We start from the raw sequence: 20,253 nt of genomic DNA on the forward strand, positions 1-20,253 counted from the left end.
TACTGTGTACCATGTGGAAGAGTACTAACGGTAACCCTAACAAATCTTGGAAACCATCCTCCATTGAACAAAGCAAAGGAAAAAAGTTCGGGAAACTTACTAAACTTAAATTTATCTCTTTTTCTGTCCAAGACACCTTTTGATAGCCACCATCTTTAGTCACTCGTTACAATAACCACCATATTATGATTGGATAGACAGAGACGAGAGGTGTTATACTAAGAGAGAGAGAGTGAGTGAGAGAATGCTTGGGATATCGACGCAGTTTAGGTGACCATGGCTTCTTCTATGGATTCAAATCATCCGTTTATCGATACGATGGGAATTACTAGTGACGAATATGTGCGGGAACAGGCGTTTGTGACTGATGGGACGTTGACGGTAGGAAGGAATGCTTCCTTGACCTTGGGAACGGACTCTTTGATCGTGCTTGGTGAGTTTGGAGGGTCGCCGTTTGAGAGAGTTGAAGTAATTGTACTGATATGATGGCATGAAGATGAGGCTTTTGAAAAGGAGAGCGCAACTTGTTGTGGATTTTGGACTTTTGCTTCAAGTGAGTCGGGCTAAATGTTTCCTGTCCATCTACGTCATGCTCATCTCCTGTGCAGGTTCCGCGAATACTAGACCGATCCCTTTTTACAACGTCCTCTGGGCTGAGATATCAGACACGAAAGAGCTTGCGATTCGATATGCTGCACCTACATCAAAAACGAGGGTACAGGCCACGGAGTTGAAATATGCGATTGAATCAAATTCTACGGAAGAAGTCGAGAAATGGATAGCAAAATTACTAGATCGATCGTACGGCGAATCGCAACAAACAAAACGAGCAAAGGTCCTGGTGAACCCTCATAGTGGCAAAGGAAAGGCGCAGAAATACTATGATCGGGATGTGGAACCCCTTCTGAAGGCAGCGAATTGTAGTATCGACATGGTAAAGACGAAATTTCAGGGAGATGCGGTTACGATTGTCGAGGATATGGATGTCGAAGCTTATGACATGGTGGTTTGCTGTTCCGGAGATGGATTAGCGCATGAGGTGTTTAACGGCCTGGGAAAGAGACATGATGCGAAAAAAGCCCTATCGAAGATTGCAGTGACGCATGTACCATGCGGGAGTGGAAATGCTATGAGTATGAATTTGAACGGAACTGCCAGTGCGAGTTTGGCTACTTTGGCTATCATCAAGGGGATTCCCACGCCGCTGGATCTTATGTCGATCACACAAGGAGAAACACGAACAATTAGTTTCCTATCTCAGTCTGTAGGGATTGTGGCCGAGGCTGATTTAGCTACCGAACATTTGAGATGGATGGGAAGTGCACGATTTACGTATGGATTTCTAGAGAGACTTATTGGACAAGCAATTTATCCTTGTGATATTGCTGTCAAGGTTGCGATAGAAGATAAACCAAGTATAAAAGATTATTATAGAAAGGAGATGAGCAATCGCGAACCGGCAAGCGAGAGGAGAGGATACAAACACCTATTAGACGATGATGCTTCGGCCAGTAGTGGGACGGATGATGGATTGCCTCCGCTGAGATATGGTACTGTAAGCGACAAATTACCGGAGGGCTGGGAAATGGTTCCCTACGATAAATTGGGCAATTTCTACTGTGGAAATGTGAGTTTATCCCCTTGGCTGGAGCAATTCACTACATTCTGTTTGAACATTGAAGAGTTTGTATATCCTGAGGGTTCCTTGGCCTTTGAATACTCTTATCTGCATTTCAGAATCACGCAAATGCTAACGCAAGATCCAGATGGCATACATGGCCTCAGATGCCAATTTCTTCTCCGCCGCCCTTCCAAGTGACGGTTACATGGACCTCGTTTGCATCAACGGCGATATAAGTCGTCTTTCAGCTATCAAGATGATGTTGTCCGTAGAGAGTGGGAAACTGTTTGACATTCCTGATGTATGGTATCGTAAGATCCTAGGATATAGAATCATTCCAAAACAGAAAGGGGATGGATACATTAGCATTGATGGGGAGAGGGTTCCTTTTCAACCATTTCAAGCCGAGGTACATAAGGGATTGGGTACGGTACTCTCGAAAACAGGACATATGTATGAGTGGCATGGTCCTATTTAAGTCTTTTTTTGAACTCGGAGATGAATTCGTTCTCATATTTTCATATTTTTTGTGTGCATTGGGAGGGGAAAGGGGCTTTCGGTAAGATGGGATCTGGGCGAGGCGTTCAATGTTCAAATTCCCTTCAGACATTGTGGCACTTTTATCGTTCAATTTCTTTTCAGACATTGTGGCACTTATAGTCGACCTCAAATGATACCCAAAGATAAGATGGTTTGGTTCGCATCAGCGACTTTATTGATATATATTTTGTCAAAAATTAGAGATCTTTTCTATTCTACCATGAGAAATTCTGAATGTGATGTGACTTTTTACATTGGACATTGATTGTCCTCAAAATAACACCTATACGCCGTGGAAATTCTTCCATAGATCCTCTTTTAACACCGAAAAAAATGTTTTTCCATGTGAATTCAGCTCTTCACCATTTTCAACATTCGACATTCGCCCTTCAATTCTTAACCCTTAATCCTCGATCCCACCCCATCCATCCTCCTCTCCCTCGCTCGCATCACTCATTTCCACATCATCCCCCTCTGCACTCTCCTTCTTCTCATTCCCCGGCAAGCGCTCATCCCCCAGCGCCTCCTTACACTTATTCCTGACCGTCTTATTAATGCTCTCCTTTCCCAATTTCCTCAACGGCTCCAGTAATTTCTCTAATTTCTCAGCGCCCTCTTCACTCTCCTTCGCTGCGTCGATCACACCCAGTTTCTCAAGCTCGTCGATCCAGATATCGATTACGTGGAAGCGCATTCCATTCGGTGTGCGTTGCGCATCGGGGCCCGAACCACAGGGAATGGAAGATAGGACTTCTAATACCTGCTCTCCGGATTCCGAAATCACTTTCTTCGAAGCTTTCGTCTTGTTTTTCTTTCCCGCAGGTGCGGAAGAGCTGGATACCACAACCTCAAAACCAGCTGCCAAATAGCGTCTCACTAGCAGCAGGAATTTCTCCATGCGCAGCACATCAATGCGTTCCCATTCTTTGGACATGATTTCCCAGAATCCGGTGTAGAAAGGTGCTTGGGTGGAGGGGGAGAGGGAGGGCAGGAGAGAGGCGAGAGAGTTGGCGAGAGACTGTTGGGGGAGTGGTCGGTCGCACATCCACATGCTGTAGAAGAGCCCGGAGTGGATTTTCAGATAGTCGAGGGGGGTGAGGGAGCGCGAGGCGGAGAGATAGGTGCGCAGGGAGAGGAGGGCGGCATCGCGGGTTTTTTTGTCTGGGGTGTGTTAGGATGGTTGTGGAATTTGAAGTGGAGGGAGGCAGGGAGGGAGATGCAACATACCATTTGCAGCTAATTCCTTAATTAACTTCGTATCCCTGATATCCGTCGACATTTTGACGTTAGAATTGAATTTGGAGTTGTGGGAATAGGAATGGGAAAATAGATGTATTTGGAATTCCCCGCGCAAAGATATCTTGAGACGATTTGATAGCAGAGTCGAAAATAAAAATATATTCTGCCGCGAGTAAAGATGCTGACCGCTTTTTATGGGGATATTTGATCGGGTAATGAGTGTCGTGTGTTTATAAGGAAGTGGCTACCCGCACCCCTTGCTGAAGAGCAAACGGTACTGAGTGAATTATTATTTGGTTGGGTTGGCAAACAATAATGATTTGGTGATTTGGAAAGATTTTTGAGGAATTGTTTTGAATCTCTATCGGTAGCCGGGTTTCTATGTTGCAGATTATCTATTCAAGTATCTCAAACTCTAGATGAACACAATTTCAAAATGCAACATCAACGGTGTGCTCTTATAAAACCACATCAACTACGTCTATTCTCCGCCAGACAGACAGACTAAGCGAACCAGTCACAATGTAGGAATTGAACGAGCCGAATAAGTCGAGTTTCCATAGTGATTTGAAGAAGTTGAAAGAGGGGAAGAAGTTAAAGGAGGCAGCGCGTATGTTGAATGCTTATTCGATGAGTATCATGGCGCCAACGTATAGAGATCACTATTTTGGTCATGAGATTGTGAGTTGTCTTTTTGCTTTGTGTTTTTCCTGTGGTGCGGTCTGGCTTGAAGGAGTTTGAGTGAGCTTTGAGTGGAGGGTGAAGAGCTCAGTTTTTTTTAAAACAAAAGGGTTGATAGGCAGAAGGAAATGGGAAATCGAGTTTTGATATTATGTTAACGAGGGGGGGGGAGGAGGTACTTATAATATGTGTACTTGTTTCTTTTTATGGGTATAGGTTTATTGTGTGTGAGGTTGGGAGACATGAGTAGACGATATTGTGTTGTTGGAGATTTGAATAATCTTAAGTAAGATATTCTACTTTACAACTCATAATATAGGATGGAGCAAGAGGATATATTAACAAGAACTCTCGAGAATTATCCGAGGCTGAGATGATATTCAGATATTTTTGAGAATTTTGGAGATTATCCCAAACGTCCAATAGATTCAAGGTCTCAATTGTCTGGACTTTAGAACCCTATGATAATTTTCATTTTTTTTTTGAATGTTTTATTTGTTATTTAGTCTCTGAACTTACAATCAAGCAACCACTAACTCATCCCTCTCAGCCATCCCTCAAAGATTGTCATTGGTGTCAAATCCGCAGCTTCTCCAATGCAAACGAATACCCAATCTCCATTGTCTGCAAAGACGAAAGTCTAACTCTCCCTTCCGATTTTACCTTCATCGAAAAGTCTATTCTCAGAGAAGGGGTTTCCCGAGCCGATCCTGAGTTTCGAGTCGGATGTGAATGCAGTCACAGTTGTCATGGAATGACTTGCCACTGCCTCCAAGATTCTGAGGTTGATCTACCAGATCACAATGTATATGCCTATCAAGCAGGGGGTAATAGCGAAGGATGTTTGAAAGAACAGCTTTTGGATAGCAAAGCGCCTATCTATGAGTGTCACGAAGCCTGTGCTTGTGATGAAACTTGTGATAATCGAATTGTTGCAAGAGGACGACGCGTGCCATTACAAGTTTTCCGCACTGAAAATCGTGGTTGGGGTATGTAATCTCTATTGTTGTTCAACGTTAGAATCAACAATCTAACTAATCATAGGTGTTCGAAGCAAAGTTCCCATCAAAGCCGGTGCATTTATCGACTGCTACATTGGCGAGATAATCACCGCTCAGGAAGCCGAAAGACGCCGCGACAATGCAATCATAAGTAGAAGAAAAGATCTTTATCTATTCAGCATTGATAAGTTCACCGATCCAGATAGTCTCAATGAGACTTTACGTGGTGATCCATATGTTATTGACGGAGAATTTTACGCGGGACCTAGTCGTTTCTTTAACCATTCCTGTGAAGCCAATATGAGGATCTTTGCGCGTGTTGGAGATTACTCTGAGAAAAACCTTCATGACTTGGCATTTTTTGCGATTGAGGATATTCGACCAATGACGGAACTTACTTTCGACTATGTGGATGGAAAGGATGATGGAGAGCAAGGAAGTGAGAAATGCTTGTGTGGGGCTAAATCGTGTAGAGGATGGCTTTGGTAATTATGGGCATAAACGATTAATGCATATGAATAGTAGCAGACGCACGATAGGATAATCTGCGAAAATTAATGATACCCTCAGGTCTGATCAAATCTGAATGGATGGAATTTCGTTGGTGTTAGTGGAAGTACCTCGACATATCAATGTATGGAGGTGGTCTAAAGCGAATTGACTTTTTTCCCCTTCTAATATCTTGATGATATGATATGTTTGAGTAATGGAAGACTCTCATATAAACTTATCTCCTTCTGCGAGCAGATTTGGCAAGTATACAACTCGGTATGCTATATTGATGACAAGCTCATCTAGCCAGTTCAATCTCTAAGACACAGAGTCTGGGTAGCGTAGGAGCTACATAATCAGATCCTATTATTTATTTATCTGATAGTTCCAGTACCTGGATGGTTTGAGATAAATTCCACCTATGTTTGGTAGCAGCTGAAGTGAAATTCGACTGTCACTTCTCCTAGAATAAACTCGCTACGTCTATCGAAGCACCTGCAGAGATTCGGGACGTTGACTTAATCGTCTCCCATGCTACTTGAATCAACACCAGGTTTAGAGTACGACGACCAGCGACGAGTTACATTCAATATTCTCTCCGTTTTCAAACAGAACGAATGATATGTTCACAAATTTTTGTTGTAATCAACTGTTAGATGTCGAGCGTTCTGTGAGCCCGCACGTGATGGGAATTGGCCGGAATACTTGATTGGGTTTAGCGCAGTTGACAAACGAGATTTCATACCCAACCCCAAAGTCGCATAGCATAGAGCATCAAGAATATTCCCAGCCAAATGTTGTGTACACCGGTCTTTATTATCAAAGAGATCCAAATTCGATAGCCAGACAAACATATCCTTTACAGTTCAAGCCTTTAAAGAAACATAACTCTTATTCAAATTTGGCAATTAGATAGTCAGCTGCTCGGGCTATGATTAGGTAAGATTACGTTGTCTCTTGGATCACGTTTTACTTTCTTCTGCCCACTTGCTATATTACATGTCATAATGTTATTCACTCATCAACATTGATATAACTAATTTCTATTTGATTAACTCAGAACTTCTCGATTGATATATTGAACAACACTTCGAGATTATTGCAAGTACGAAATATATCTAGTCTTTCGAAGTAAAGAGTTCATTCCAGCTGATCCGAGCTGAACCACCACCACTTTTGGGAAACAGCCATCTTTTCGACAATATCATCATTGTCTAAATCTATCTCAAGGCATCGATATCAGCAACATGGATACTGTAATTAATACGGGTAATGAAATGGCTAGTTTTACTGGTATGCAAAAGTCTACTTCGTTTTCAGAAGCTGTAACCCTTTGAATGTGATGTTCAATGCTCCAAGGACACCAGATACTTAGGGTATCTGACAGTTTCTCAATAACCATTGCACTTTGAAGCTTCCGGGGTATTTTGAATTTCTCTAATCTTTTGAGCGCGCCAGGTACAAGCAATACACCTACACCACATGAGGACGTTTCCTTCCCGTTGTTTTCCACATTTCCATTGGAGATTCGACGTCAAATTTGGAAGCATGCTTTGATAGGTCCTCACATTCATATTATTTCTAGCCACATGGCAACTCGTAGCAGAATTACGGAAATTATGCAAGCATGCAAGGAGGCATATGATGAAGGCATCCAGCTACAGTTTTCACATTTCACATTTTGCAATTACGGTTCGTGGGGGGACGACAATTGCCATGCACAACTTCCAAAACACTACATGAACCCAGACGCCGATATCATGTGGCTTGTTCACAATTCTGAGCCTAAATTCCCTTTCGCTGTGGCATTATATGACGGGCGTCCCTCGTATCGTATGGTAAAAGTCTTTGCCATAAATCATCAGCTATGGCGCGATCCATGTCCGCGATGGGAACGTAACGTAATAAGCTGGACATTCGGAACATTCGCAGATCTACCTTACCAATTTTGTGAGGAAATATACGTCGTTCTAAATAATGTAGCCTTTGACCTAGACCGTGGCGTGACTTTCGTCGAGCCAGTAGACGGTCGTGATGAGCCTCTCTCCTCTCGAAAACTTACTTCACAAGGCCATGAGAAGCCTAACCATGTTTTATTCAAAGAAGCAGAAAGAAGAAAGAAAAACTTTGAAGACTTTAGAGAACAAATCTGCAAAACCGAAGAGGGTAATTGAGTTCTTCCGTTAGAGGCATTTTCCGGAACGAACAGAACTAATCAAATTGTGTTAGGTTATCTAGAACATCTCAATACATATACGTGTCTCGAGTATCTACCTATCATACGCTACGTTATAGCAAAACCAAGCGGGATTCCTTCTTCATTCACGTGTATCAAGGATCAAAAGCAGAAGGTTCTTGGCCACAAATCTCTCACTCCAATCAACACAAATTTATTGCCCGACCATCTCAAATTCTTGATCTCTAACAATGATGATGACAGCTGCTTTCCGGCAGAAAATGATACGGACGTTTATAATAGCGATAACACAGATGAAGAAGTTTATGAAGACAGTTTAGAGTACGATAGCCATGCCGATGATAGGGATGTAGAAGGCGATGAGGAGGAGGAGGACGACAATGAAGAGGACGACAAGGAAGATAATAAGGATGAGAATGCAGCGGAAAGCGAAGATCTGGGTTCTAGCACAAGTTCGAATACGGATTCTGACAATAGAAATTTCCAAACTTTACCTCTCAACCGAGCTGTTGAGGCTCTTGGCTCTCAATATTACGCCGAATTTTCAAATGATGGGGATGGAATGGGACATAATCAAATGCCATTTCCAGACGAAGATGATGAAGATTTATGATGGATATTAATTTTCCCATTTCTGTATAATCATTCGAGGGGTTTAGACATCAACAGGCTTGTGGATATCTAGGTCTTGAAAGTTGATGATTCTTGAAAAATCAAACAGTGTAGACAAGGTTCATATAATAATGAGAATTTTAACCAAGGTAATATTCTGAGAACTGGAGACGTTTCAAGGATTAAATAGTTCGAAATATTAAATCTGCTTTCAATACTCAAAATCCTTGATTTCCGACTTTTGCATTTCAGAGCTCAAATATTTAAGGGCGTGTCGGGGCTTCGTCCTCATGGGTCGTTTTCCAAATTTGTACTCCTTTATCACTCATAATCAATGGCCTCTTCCGCTTCTATTCACTGTTTTCATACGATATACAAGACCTCCATGAAGAGTGCAAGCTTAAATTGACCTTTACTGCGAAACTGTATTAACTTTGTTATGCAAATTCACTTCCAGATCAACATCTCAAGTTCCATAATCGAGCCGTCTGTATATAAACGTACACAAAATTTTCAGAGAAAAGATCTATTACCCTCCCTCACAGGCACTACATAGGATACGATGACATTTCCATCTGCTTTCCCAAGTTCGAACTCCTCTTTTCATCCCTACTCTTCTCGTGTTCTCAAGATGTTTGAGTTTAATTCAAAGGTCATTCCAGCCGATAATAGTGAGAAGTCCAAGATCCTCCGCAAACTGGGTGATAGGTTAGTACACTCACCATTTTACCCTGAAGAAGAAAGCTTGCTAAAAATTACAGGGAAGCTCACCAATTAGCTCTTCATACACTAGGTGGCCATCGCAACAAATCTATCACCTGCCGCTACACAACTCCTCAAAGCTACCTATCTCATCCTAACCGTCTCATACGTATAGTCGAAACCGCTATCATCGAAGCACTTCTTCTGCATCCAATTTTACAAGCTGGGATAATCGAGGCCAACTCTAGAAGTCCAGCGTGGAAACAACTACTTTACCTAAATCTAGATGAGCATCTCACATGGCGCTTCTTACAAATACCTGAGAACTTCGATGATGTTTCCAGAGAGCTCACTCTTTCCGAAATCGATAGCAGTTTTCCTAGAATTGAAGAAAAGCCAGGGTGGAGAATTGTTGTCTTATATCAAGAAAGAGTGAATTTACTAGAAGTACATTTTACTTGGAATCAAGCCTATTGTGATGGAGTCAGCGGGCGAATCTTCCAGGAAGATCTATGTCGACGTCTTAAAACGGCGGCTCAGCAAGGGAAGATAGAAGATAACACCCCGACATGTTCCCTGATTCCACTTTCTTCAACTCCAAACCTGTCTCCTTCAATCGAAGAACTCTGTAGGTCCCCTCATAGTATATCTTTCCTCGCCAAAAGTCTCTGGAAAACATTTACTCCCGCAGCTATATTACGGACAAAGTTAAGTTTAGCTTATTGGGCACCCATTCATCTCATCCCATACTCCACCCAATATCGCTCATTCTCTATCTCAAGAACAACACTCCACGATATCCACCTCGCATGCCACAAGAAGAAAAGTACACTTGTGAGTCTTCTGCACGCACTCATGGCTCCCTCACTAGCGTCGCAATTAGACGAGAAGATAGCGTCTGTATTTCAAAGTTGTACAACACTGAATATGCGACGATTCATACCGTTTATTTTCTCAAGATCTTTATACTCAAAGTCTAATGTAGAGAGAATGATGGGGAATTACGAAACGTCAATTTCGCATAAATTTGATAAGGGACTGGTAGCTCAGCTACGCGAAAAACTTCCAGGAGACGGTAATCAGGATTTACTTCTATCACCTGGACAACTGAGACATATTTGGAAGATCAGCGCATGTATCCATGGAGAAATTGAAGGTAAGATAGCGACAGGTTTCAAAAACGATTCTGCAGGAGCGATGCAACACATAGGAAATTGGCGACAGCGTATAAAAAACGGGTCTAAGAGACCCAAGCGACTCTCATGGTTAATTATAGATGCTGGGATTTTGGATGAGAAATTGAAAATTAACAGTGAGGTATCGTCTGCGAAGGTTAAGCTAGAAGAAGAAAATGCGTGGATACTTCATAGAGCAGGATTTGCATCGAGTGCCGAGACTATGGGCGCGGCTTTTGTGATCTCGCTTATGAGTGTTAAGGGAGAGGGATTACATGTGGGCGTTAGTTGGCAGAATTGTGTCTGTGGCGTTGGGATTGGAGAGCGAGTCGCAGCTGATTTGAAGAAGTGGCTTGAGCAGATTGCAGAAGAAGCGTATCCGTGATTGTTATTTCTTGATTATGTATGTAGCAAGAGCTACTGATTAGTATAGCCGAAATCATACGTCCGATTATTTTATCCCCCCCATTTAACAAATCGGCTTTACAGATTCTGTTGAAGCATCTAATTAAATTGTTCTTGGGCGATAAACTTTCATTGTCATCTTGTATATTGTTACGGTGACATACTAGAGCATATCAAAAGAGGTCAAATTGATTAGGATAAGAAAGCTTAAAAAGAAAAAATTCCTCATGAGATCTTTATTTTTATATGATAAAGTATTACTTAGTTAGCTAGTTTTAAATTAACATCTATGTAATGAGATATTGCTTAAGTATGTGATATTTGTTATATGTATCCTCTTGCTTATCGTTCATGAAAACTGAGTAAGTTTATAGAATGTTAAAATAATATATTAATACAACTATTTAATACTATTATTTTTGAATTAGACTTTTAGAGGTGCAAATTTTAAGAAATCTCAAATTCTAAGCCCCATGCCCCCCCCCCCCCCCCCCTTTTTTTTTATTGACATGATTTAATAAATATTAGATGTGAATAACACCAGAATATAATATGTATTGAATACATTAAAGTATTTCAGGACGTGGAATCATTTGCGGAACACAAAACTCTTGTCATCTTATTACATCCCGAATGATCGCAACGCTAATAATGTTGTGCATTCATATGATAAGCAGGACATCTTATAAAGACATCTTTATAGGGGTCGAGATAGGTCACATCTCTCCCTGCATAATAGTTAAAATCATGATCTTTGTCCGCTTCAGGATAGTCTAGCGGCAATACACCTTGAGTATGACACTTCGCTTCACAGAATCTGAACATAATGACAGGATGAAAACGAGGCATTCCATCAACTATAGCTTGTACCCACGGATGCGATTTGTTGAAGTCGTGCTTGGGAAGCCATATGTTTTCCGGATGGAGACCCGTAACTAATCTTCCTAAACAGTCAAAATCTGGCCCAGTCCACACACTTCGAGGCGAATCAATCTCATCCAGCGTGCCTTCTTTATATTTGGCGATCCATTTATGCCAGAGCCATAAACGTTCAACTTCCTCTTGCCACCTACAGATACGAGCTTCAAAGTCATCGGGAGTCAGAATCATTTCTTCGAATAGCTCTTCGGGCTCGGAATCCTTCAGCTTGACATCGTGGAAAAAAGTCGTAAACCACAGTTCATACATACGACGAATGGTCTCTCTATCCGAGGTTTCGACCAATTGCACCGGTGTCGCCAAACTCCCAAAAAGGCGAGCGTTAACAGCTTGCTTGGCGGTGGCATGAATAGTAATGACCGAGAGACAAACTTTGAAATCATTCAAATTTTCGATGAGTGAGAGATTTTTCCCGAGGTTTTTTGACCAAGGATGGCCGCCAAAATATGTGTATTCCTTCTCAAAAGGCTGCACAAGACCTGCCATGAACGAGCCTCCTCGAGCCACCTTAGCATAGGCAATGAGAATTGGAATCGGGTTATCACAATCGGTTATTTGGCAGAAGTCCGCATGGTCCTCATCCCAATTGAGATGAACGGTATCTTCCTTAGGGCAAAACCATGGATTCTCGAGGACGAATGGGTCATACCAAGTTGGCTCCTGCTCGAATCCTTTTGCTTCCCACAACTTGTATAAGTTCGATAGGTAGCCACCTTCCCAAAGTGCGGCCTCTCGCGCCTCGCGACACGCTAAACTGAATGCTGGTTGCAGTGCGTTTGCATGGGATGACCATCCCATGACACACTGCATGTCGAGAATGCGTCGATTTGGGCAGTCAAGCTCCATCACACGACCTTGCGTGGCACAAAAACCCCAGATCTTGCGCCGTAGCTCTAATGGCAAATCTGGAAATTTAGTAAATTCGGTCGCCATTTCGATTTAGTCTTAGAATTATAATAAAATAATATAGTGAGTGTGTGTTGATTTCGACAAAGGAATTGGAAACTGGACTTGCGGTTTAGAGAATAGAAGTCTTAAGCAGGTGGAATGCAAAAGTTTTAGCATCAGTGCGTAGTCTTTCTTATATAGTAAAATACTTGAGTTGAATGGGATCACACAGGCAGTTCATACGGTGAAATCTGTATTTGAATTACTAATTGTTTACGGTAGGTCTGATAGGTATGTATCTACTTGTTTACGCATAACTTATCATTATTTACATCTAACTACAGCATATTTTGATGGATAAAAAGACCGTACAGCTTCCTGGTGTTGAAATAAGTATTCAATGCAACTCTATCTACTATTCTAGTTTTACTTTGAGCTACATAACTTAACAAGGGGCGTTAAGGTCGCTTTTCTATTGGTCTAGCCTGCTGATAATAGCTGCGTGGTTTCTATTGACCTTTTCTTTAGACAGGGCCCCAATCTCAGCTAAAACTCTATCCACAGCAGTTTTGGCGTCAAATACAGAATTGGTTGAGCCACTTATTGTCATGGCTGTGTCAATATCCAAATAAGTTGTCAAGTCCAATGCCACAACTGTCTTGAAAACTGGTTTGATCCCTTCCTTTGCCAGATTTTCAAACAGTTCACCTAAAATATGCAGGTTTGTGTCCGCCCGACGTGCATCTGAAATTCCGTGAATGGCAGTCTTTAGGTTCGTAAAGTTGGGCTCGGTGTCAAAGAAATTTTGGTCGAGGCCCATCTCATTGGTCATAGAGATGCGAGCCGCGGCTACATGGTTGTTAAGTTTCTGTATCTGATCTGCAAAAGATGGTAAATTCCCAGATCTCATGTTGTCGAACTGCCCCGGAAGTAATTTTTCATGGTCGAAGAGCTGACTCGAATCGTACGCTGAATTCTCAATTCTTTGGACTGTGGTAAGAGGATCTGGTGTCAGGCTATTGCCTATCAGCCCCTTCGGGAACGGGATGTTGTTCTTGTTGGGCTTCCGCGTTAATTCTGCAAACTCGTCAAGAGTGCAACTCCCGTCCACAATGCTTCCCCGAATTTTTGAAGCGATTGGATTTTTTTCAACGCCAAACGCATCGATGCTTATTCGGTAAGCGTAGAAAAAGGCGACAATTTGCCATGCGCCGGCGGCTTTTGATTTCGAGACTGGTGCAATAACCTTCCGAGCAGGAGATATCATGCGAGACCCCGTTATTTCAGTCGAGTTTTCTAGGAGAAACAATGATTTTCAGTAACACTTAAAAAATACAAAAGAAAGTTTGAGAGCTTAAGTTCCACAGTAAGGTATCTGACGTCAATGATAGAATATGATGTGATACGGAGCTACTTTAAGTATCTGAAACTCATGCCAGTTGCTTGTACCATCATGACCGATTTGTCTCATGACTGACTGCTCTGCTTTTCCCTCTGACAAGAAGAACATCGGTCCTCGAGTATGGTCTCTTGATTTGATGACCTTTGTTTGAGTCCAGGTTCAATTGGCATGTACCGGGGCAAATGCATGTATGGTTATTTGAGGGTTCGAAATGACCGTTGCATCAAGTCGCACTGTCACATTATTTCACACCAAATCAATACTCCTGTGCCACATGCTATATTAAGGTCATATGATCTAAGGTGTGTCGTAGTTTGATAGTATCACAACGCATACAAACATTGGATTCAGATGGTTTGAGGGTATCATATGGTCTACATGAAGGCAGGGTGCTTCATATTTGTACGTCATATGATATCACACAGTGTCGAATGATCTGCATATCAAACTTAGAACCCTAAGTTAAATGTATGAAACAAAATAATTGAGAAGTAACTTGTGCACCTGATCCTTAGATGTTTTGTTGAGCCATGTGCAACGAATGTTCACACCTCTACCTTAACACTTCACAAGACACTTGAGGACAAGGAGGTGGTGCAATTCATAGAATATCATGGTCCAAGAGAGGTAAATGGTTGTAATGTTTGAAGCTACAATATATTGATATTCCTCTGTTTGAAGTCTAACACACTGAGATTATTCGCTAAGTCAACCACCCTACTTTCTGGCCACTCCTGTTTTGGGCCACCCTTTTACACCAAAAATCGCTTTTTTTGACTTATTAATATCTCTATCAAAACACAATATAATTTAATAAGGTTTTATATTTTGAGTATGAATCTTTACAGGGTACAACGGGAAGTATAGGATAGAATACTAGCCGTTGGGGAAAAAGAATTTTTCAGACTGTGGATTCATAGTAGCTTTTTTTCTTATTTTTGAGATATATAAAATTTTAATTTTAATTTAATCTTTATGGGGGCCAGCCCCCAAACCCCCGATCCTCGCTACGCTCGAGATTTATTTATCAACTTCGTTAACCTCTCGCTTCTAGCTCATATAAAGGCGCCGGAGACGCAATTAAGCTTTAAAACCTCAAAACCTCAAAACCTTATAAATCTCATAAATCTCTTCTCTAATTCTCTTTCTAATTCTCCTTTCTAATTCTCTTCCTAACTCTCTTCCTAATTCTCTTTCTAATTCTCGCTTACATAACCTAGCAGCTTACTAATCAAGAATACTAAGATTTGACCTCATAGCTTCATCGGCCGGAACAACCCTGCCCTAGTATCAGCATATCACTTATAACCAATCAAAAGGGGTTTTATAAATCTGTAAATATGAAAATGGCCTGCTACGAGGTCATGTTTTTATTGAATGCCGGGCTCGTGCACCTGCCTAAAATACCTCAATAATGAGATCTCGTTTCTATCCTTTAATTCTTAATAATTTAATAATAAATCAATCATTTAATATAAATTATTAAAAAATACTTTATAAGTATAAAAGAAATCGAGGAGTATATATGCGAATATTGAAAACTAATCGAAAAGAGATTCCTAATAGTATTAGATAAATAATTGTGTATATGGATAGGAGAATTATTATTCGAGAGGAGGCAGTGTATTGAGGCAATTAATATTCTGAAAGATTAATAAAAGCGATATAATAGTATATATAAGAACGAGTTAAATTGAATGATATATATGATAGATCTAAAAGAGTATTATTAACTGATATATTGAATGTAGAGAATTCGTTGAATCGAAATTGAAAATTTAAATTCTTTAATATTGAAAAACAAATACTGGTTATTATAGTTAAAGTATTTTGAAGTAGTAAAATATTATTTGTATATCAATATATTTCGAATTGAAATGTTAATTTGAAAAATATAATATCTATATCAACTTTTTGAATAGTTATTGTCGGGATAGGGATCATGTGACCGTGCTAGCGCTTGCGCTAGCGCCTTTCGGCACTACAGCAATACGTTTCGTAGTCCTAGCTTTTAGAACCCTAAGCAATATTACAACAGTGTGAACCATAGTACTATATTGACTTCACCATCCCCATGGTGATACCAACACTGATCAGTGATATCACAGATCAGGAGCCTGGCACCTTAATTTCAAGCGCAACGTGTGTTTGTGACTAAGGTTGGTATTTCTTTGAAGAGACACAAGCTCTTGTATCAATCCATCGTGGTTTGATACCTGCCCTTGTGTGAATAAGAACCGACGGCAACGTGGCGGCAGTTCTTACGCAAGTATTAATCCAACGTGGTTTGATACCTGCACCATCGAGAGAAGTCGGCAACGTGGCGACGACTCTCACACTAACTTTAGTCTACATTCGACTCTTCTTTGCAACGTGTATTGAAGAAGTAGAAACCAGTAGCACCAGCTCGAGCTCAGCAACATCATACACAATATAACTTCGCAAACTTTTCGCGAAGTTGTATCCCAACTACACTCATACCATCGACCTACCTCATCATCACCCGCCTGCTATCCACAAAATGGCAGGAGTTTTCCCAGAATCCCCCCAGACGGAAAGATATGTCCCTGAAAATCCTGCTTCAAGTGCTGGATCGAAAATGGCATCAGTCATTGCAACTGAAGAATATGAGGAGTTGTCACGGAGATGGACAGACCACCCCATTGACATACAAAGTGCAAATGCGAAAGAGATCAGAGATTTTGTCAAATACAAGGCTTATGAATACCAACGTCAGAAATACTACGATCAAGAGATGTGGGCGGACTACAATCTTGCATTCGATGGATTTACACCAGCGCACTTTTCACAAGTTAGCATGCGCATCCTGTATAAGCTCAGGCACGAATTACGCTCGTGCGGAGTGTACGTTGATAAACCAGAAGAATGTACAACCCGACCAGTATATGAAGCTTTGGTTGATACACATCGATCACCTTATAGAGCGTGGACACCCAAGGAGATTATTGAAGCGATTTCCGAAAAGGAATTTGTGTTTCGATCGAGAAGCATACAACAGAGAATCGTGATTGAAAAACTACGTGCACCACTCGGAGACCCCGAGATGTCTCGAGTGAAGGACCTGCACGCCGGTCCTTCAGGGTTCAATACATACGTTCTACCACAATTACCTTCCATATCACAGCGATTGGAAAGAGCTGATAAAGGTAAAGGTGTTGATATTGAACACAAGGTATCGATAGAACCACAGCCAAAGACACCTCCACAACCAAAGACACCCCCCCAACTCCCAAGCTTTGCACCAGGAAGCGGATCAATTGCACGTGAATACTACAGTCCTAGGAAACCACCACCACTTCCGACATTTCAAGGATTCACCGGCCCACCACCAGGACCACCCCGAATCAACCTTGAACAACCCTCGGGAGCATCACCTTTTTACCACAATAATCAACCATCACAACAGTCACCTCAACAATGGGAACAGCACCATGATCAACATGACCCGAATCAGCAGTATATGCATCAGCGTATGCATCGAAGCGGACATCCGGGCGGAGAACCGAGCGGCAGCAATGGCGGTTCCAGTGATGGCGGCAGAGGTAACGGTGGCGGAGGGAACGGAGGAGGATACGACGGAGATAACCCCGAATATAGTGACGGCATTCAGAACGATTTACCCAGAATGCCACAAAGAGTCATCAACGTTGGACAATTATTGGGAAATCTCGCGAAGCTTTACGAGAAAGCCGACAAGTACAGTGGGCAGGACGACAATTTCACTCACAAGTACTCGATATTCATCAATAACTGCCAACGAATCGACTTGCCTGAATACCTACTGCCGAAAGCATTCCCTACGATGCTCGTCGAAGTCGCACTCGACTTCTACCATACGAATTTAGGTAATATACCTGATACGATAGAAGAGATCTGCCGAATGATGGAGACTACATTCGAAGGCCCAGAGCACAAACGCAATCTTATGCGGCGATGGGAGGGCATTACACTCAAGAGCGTTATGGCAGAACCAGATAATGCTGGCAAGTCGATGAGTCACTGTCTACAGTCGATGGTGATGAAGCTTCGTCATCTGCACAAGGGACTCAGCCCGACGATGAGAACTGATGAGTTATTGCACCAGAAGATCGTCAACGCGTGTGCACCAGTATCAGCATGTTCCATTGCTTGCTTTCGCCCTGCGAAAAATATACCAAGTCTTCTTGAAGAGCTACGATCAGCTATAATGACATGGGAGCAATCTCATGCAAACGAAACTACGACATTCTACACCGATCGTAAATATCAACGCGGTCGAGGCGGATACAATCAGAGAGGTTTCGGGCACAACGATCGTCGCCCATTCAAACCACGAACGAAGAAGAAGTGTTTCGTCTGCAGAAAGGAGGACTGTTGGTCGACTCGGCACAGCAAGGAGGAGCGCGACGAATCAAGAAGCAAGTACAAGGAGCAGTTCAAGGATAGAAACAACTTTGACAAGAGCTTTGAGCAATTCCTTGTCGAATACGAAGGACCTAACCAAGACGACGACGAAGACACCGATCCGGATACCGACAGCGAAGTAGCAGCCTACTTTGCGCAATTCGAACTACAAGAATCACCTGCACAAGAACCACACTCAAGTTTCATCACCCATACTGGACCTATAAATGGCAGAGAGACTATGATGAACCTAAACAACAAGATCTTTGAGCATGCTTTGACACGTCGAGTTCGTAAAGAGAGAACGACCTACATCAGCAGGTACGACGCAAGGGAATTCCAAGGCATCATTGTCGACACAGCCGCTGCAGAATGGTCTACGGTTGGCTATGAGCAATACATGGCATATAAGACGACCGTTGAAAATGTATCACTGGACGAAAGCAGAGCGGGAGTCGCCAATGTGGTGTTCGGAATCGGCAGAGCTGAATCAATAGGCTCATTCCATCTCGATTTACCACCGGGAACTGTCGAATTCCATGTAATGAATGCGGAGACACCATTCTTATTATCACTCAAAGATATGGACAAACTCGGCATATACTACAACAATATCATCGATGCAGTAGTGGTGAACAAGACAGGGAGGAGCTTCCCATGCGTTCGCCGAAACAAGCATGCAGTGCTTCTGTGGCGCATAAATGTGCAACAATTCGTGCAACAAACCATTGATGATAATGAGTGCTATCTTACTGATATAGAATTACGTCGTCTGCACCGTCGCTTTGGTCATCCATCAGCCCACAGACTCTTACGAGTGCTGCAACGAGCCGGCCATAGCGATGTCTCGCAACAAGAGATCGACAAACTTACCAAGTTCTGCCAATACTGCCAGAAACACGGTAAATCACCCGGTCGATTCAAGTTCAGTCTAAAGGATGATGTCGATTTCAACCATTCCATCATAGTGGATGTGATGTACATCGACACTAGTCCGATTCTACACGTTATCGACGAAGGTACACGATTTCAAGCAGCACAGTGGTTAACGAACATCAGTGCGAAGCACACATTTGATACACTTAGGAAGTGCTGGATGGACACCTACACCGGTCCACCGGATTACATTATACATGATGCTGGAAAGAATTTCGTCAGCAAGGAGTTTATCCAGTATGCGGCGACCATGTCGACGAAGACAAAAAGTGTCCCAATCGAAGCCCATTGGTCAATCGGTGCAGTCGAACGATACCATGCAGTCATCAAGCGCGCGTACGCCATCATCGCTAGCGAGCTGGAGAGTTCAACAACGAAGGAGATGATGCTACAAATGGCTGTGAAGGCAGTAAACGACACTGCAGGACCAGATGGATTGGTTCCAACACTCCTAGTTTTTGGAGCATATCCTCGAATGGCCGATCTTGACCCACCAGCACCTACAGTTCTGCAACGACAATCTGCGATCAGAAAGGCGATGAACGAGATCAATAAACTACGGGCTACACGACAAGTTTCAGATGCTCTAAGCCAACGCAATGGACCATCCACAATGGCTCTGTACGACCTACCTATCAACTCGAAGGTCTGGGTATGGAGAGAACATAAGGGTTGGACGGGACCACACCATTTACTAGGCATTAGGGATCAGATATGTACTGTGAAGCTGTCAAGTGGACCAACAGAGTTTCGTACCACTCAGGTTAAGCCTCATGTCGAAGAAGAGCAGGATCGACCCCAGGGAGAACCTGAACATATCGAACCTGTGCAACAAGAGGATGGAGGGACTATTTTACAAGAAAACCCTGATGATGTAACTTCGCAAGAAGTTCGCGAAGTTATGCAGCCTCCTCCTAGCACTGAAGAACCCCCTTCAAATGAAACTAATGGCCCACAGGGTCGCAGTCTTTTACAGGTCAGAATTCCACCAATACGATTACTACGAGCCCATGCGAATG

At 42.4% G+C, this 20,253-nt stretch overlaps 7 protein-coding genes across 7 annotated transcripts; 4 read left to right on the plus strand and 3 right to left on the minus strand.

The window, feature by feature from the left end:
- Positions 1–56: 56 nt before the first annotated feature.
- BCIN_11g02340 (hypothetical protein) lies at positions 57–2,099 on the plus strand (the record flags this gene model as incomplete). Its single annotated transcript, XM_024695893.1, has 4 exons — positions 57–433; positions 497–553; positions 609–1,627; positions 1,767–2,099. The coding sequence occupies exons 1-4, from the start codon at positions 277–279 to the stop codon at positions 2,097–2,099; spliced, it is 1,566 nt and encodes a 521-aa protein (XP_024551695.1). The 5' UTR covers positions 57–276.
- A 465-nt stretch (positions 2,100–2,564) lies between these two features.
- Positions 2,565–3,502, minus strand: Bcrrp1 (the record flags this gene model as incomplete). The annotated part of the gene is made up of 2 exons (XM_001550365.2): positions 3,389–3,502; positions 2,565–3,322 (listed from the first exon to the last, which is right to left on the minus strand). Exons 1-2 carry the CDS (start codon positions 3,438–3,440, stop codon positions 2,565–2,567), a joined length of 810 nt encoding a protein of 269 aa, XP_001550415.1. The 5' UTR covers positions 3,441–3,502.
- A 424-nt stretch (positions 3,503–3,926) lies between these two features.
- BcDIM5 lies at positions 3,927–5,709 on the plus strand. Its single transcript, XM_001550366.2, has 3 exons — positions 3,927–4,081; positions 4,632–5,070; positions 5,126–5,709. Exons 1-3 carry the CDS (start codon positions 4,013–4,015, stop codon positions 5,569–5,571), a joined length of 954 nt encoding a protein of 317 aa, XP_001550416.2. The 5' UTR covers positions 3,927–4,012; the 3' UTR covers positions 5,572–5,709.
- A 914-nt stretch (positions 5,710–6,623) lies between these two features.
- BCIN_11g02370 (hypothetical protein) lies at positions 6,624–8,530 on the plus strand. Its single transcript, XM_024695894.1, has 3 exons — positions 6,624–6,867; positions 7,033–7,740; positions 7,804–8,530. The coding sequence occupies exons 1-3, from the start codon at positions 6,822–6,824 to the stop codon at positions 8,382–8,384; spliced, it is 1,335 nt and encodes a 444-aa protein (XP_024551696.1). The 5' UTR covers positions 6,624–6,821; the 3' UTR covers positions 8,385–8,530.
- A 444-nt stretch (positions 8,531–8,974) lies between these two features.
- On the plus strand, positions 8,975–10,702 carry BCIN_11g02380 (hypothetical protein). The gene is made up of 2 exons (XM_024695895.1): positions 8,975–9,091; positions 9,145–10,702. Exons 1-2 carry the CDS (start codon positions 9,015–9,017, stop codon positions 10,643–10,645), a joined length of 1,578 nt encoding a protein of 525 aa, XP_024551697.1. The 5' UTR covers positions 8,975–9,014; the 3' UTR covers positions 10,646–10,702.
- Positions 10,703–11,310: 608 nt separating this feature from the next.
- Positions 11,311–12,929, minus strand: BCIN_11g02390 (hypothetical protein; the record flags this gene model as incomplete). Its single annotated transcript, XM_001550369.2, has 1 exon — positions 11,311–12,929. The coding sequence occupies exon 1, from the start codon at positions 12,535–12,537 to the stop codon at positions 11,311–11,313; it is 1,227 nt and encodes a 408-aa protein (XP_001550419.1). The 5' UTR covers positions 12,538–12,929.
- Positions 12,874–13,759, minus strand: BCIN_11g02400 (hypothetical protein; the record flags this gene model as incomplete). The annotated part of the gene is made up of 1 exon (XM_001550370.2): positions 12,874–13,759. One exon carries the CDS (start codon positions 13,757–13,759, stop codon positions 12,965–12,967), a length of 795 nt encoding a protein of 264 aa, XP_001550420.2. The 3' UTR covers positions 12,874–12,964.
- Between the last annotated feature and the right edge of the window lie 6,494 nt (positions 13,760–20,253).

Source organism: Botrytis cinerea, chromosome 11, assembly GCF_000143535.2.
Source record: "Botrytis cinerea B05.10 chromosome 11, complete sequence".
Taxonomy (NCBI): domain Eukaryota; kingdom Fungi; phylum Ascomycota; class Leotiomycetes; order Helotiales; family Sclerotiniaceae; genus Botrytis; species Botrytis cinerea.

Coding starts and splice junctions, on each gene's coding strand:
- BCIN_11g02380 (XM_024695895.1), top strand. CDS start 9,015: ATGTTTGAGTTTAATTCAAAGGTCATTCCAGCCGATAATAGTGAGAAG. Junction 9,092..9,144: donor CTCCGCAAACTGGGTGATAG/GTTAGTACACTC, acceptor TAAAAATTACAG/GGAAGCTCACCAATTAGCTC.
- BcDIM5 (XM_001550366.2), top strand. CDS start 4,013: ATGTTGAATGCTTATTCGATGAGTATCATGGCGCCAACGTATAGAGAT. Junction 4,082..4,631: donor ACTATTTTGGTCATGAGATT/GTGAGTTGTCTT, acceptor CATCCCTCTCAG/CCATCCCTCAAAGATTGTCA. Junction 5,071..5,125: donor CACTGAAAATCGTGGTTGGG/GTATGTAATCTC, acceptor AACTAATCATAG/GTGTTCGAAGCAAAGTTCCC.
- BCIN_11g02370 (XM_024695894.1), top strand. CDS start 6,822: ATGGATACTGTAATTAATACGGGTAATGAAATGGCTAGTTTTACTG. Junction 6,868..7,032: donor TGAAATGGCTAGTTTTACTG/GTATGCAAAAGT, acceptor TGAGCGCGCCAG/GTACAAGCAATACACCTACA. Junction 7,741..7,803: donor AATCTGCAAAACCGAAGAGG/GTAATTGAGTTC, acceptor AAATTGTGTTAG/GTTATCTAGAACATCTCAAT.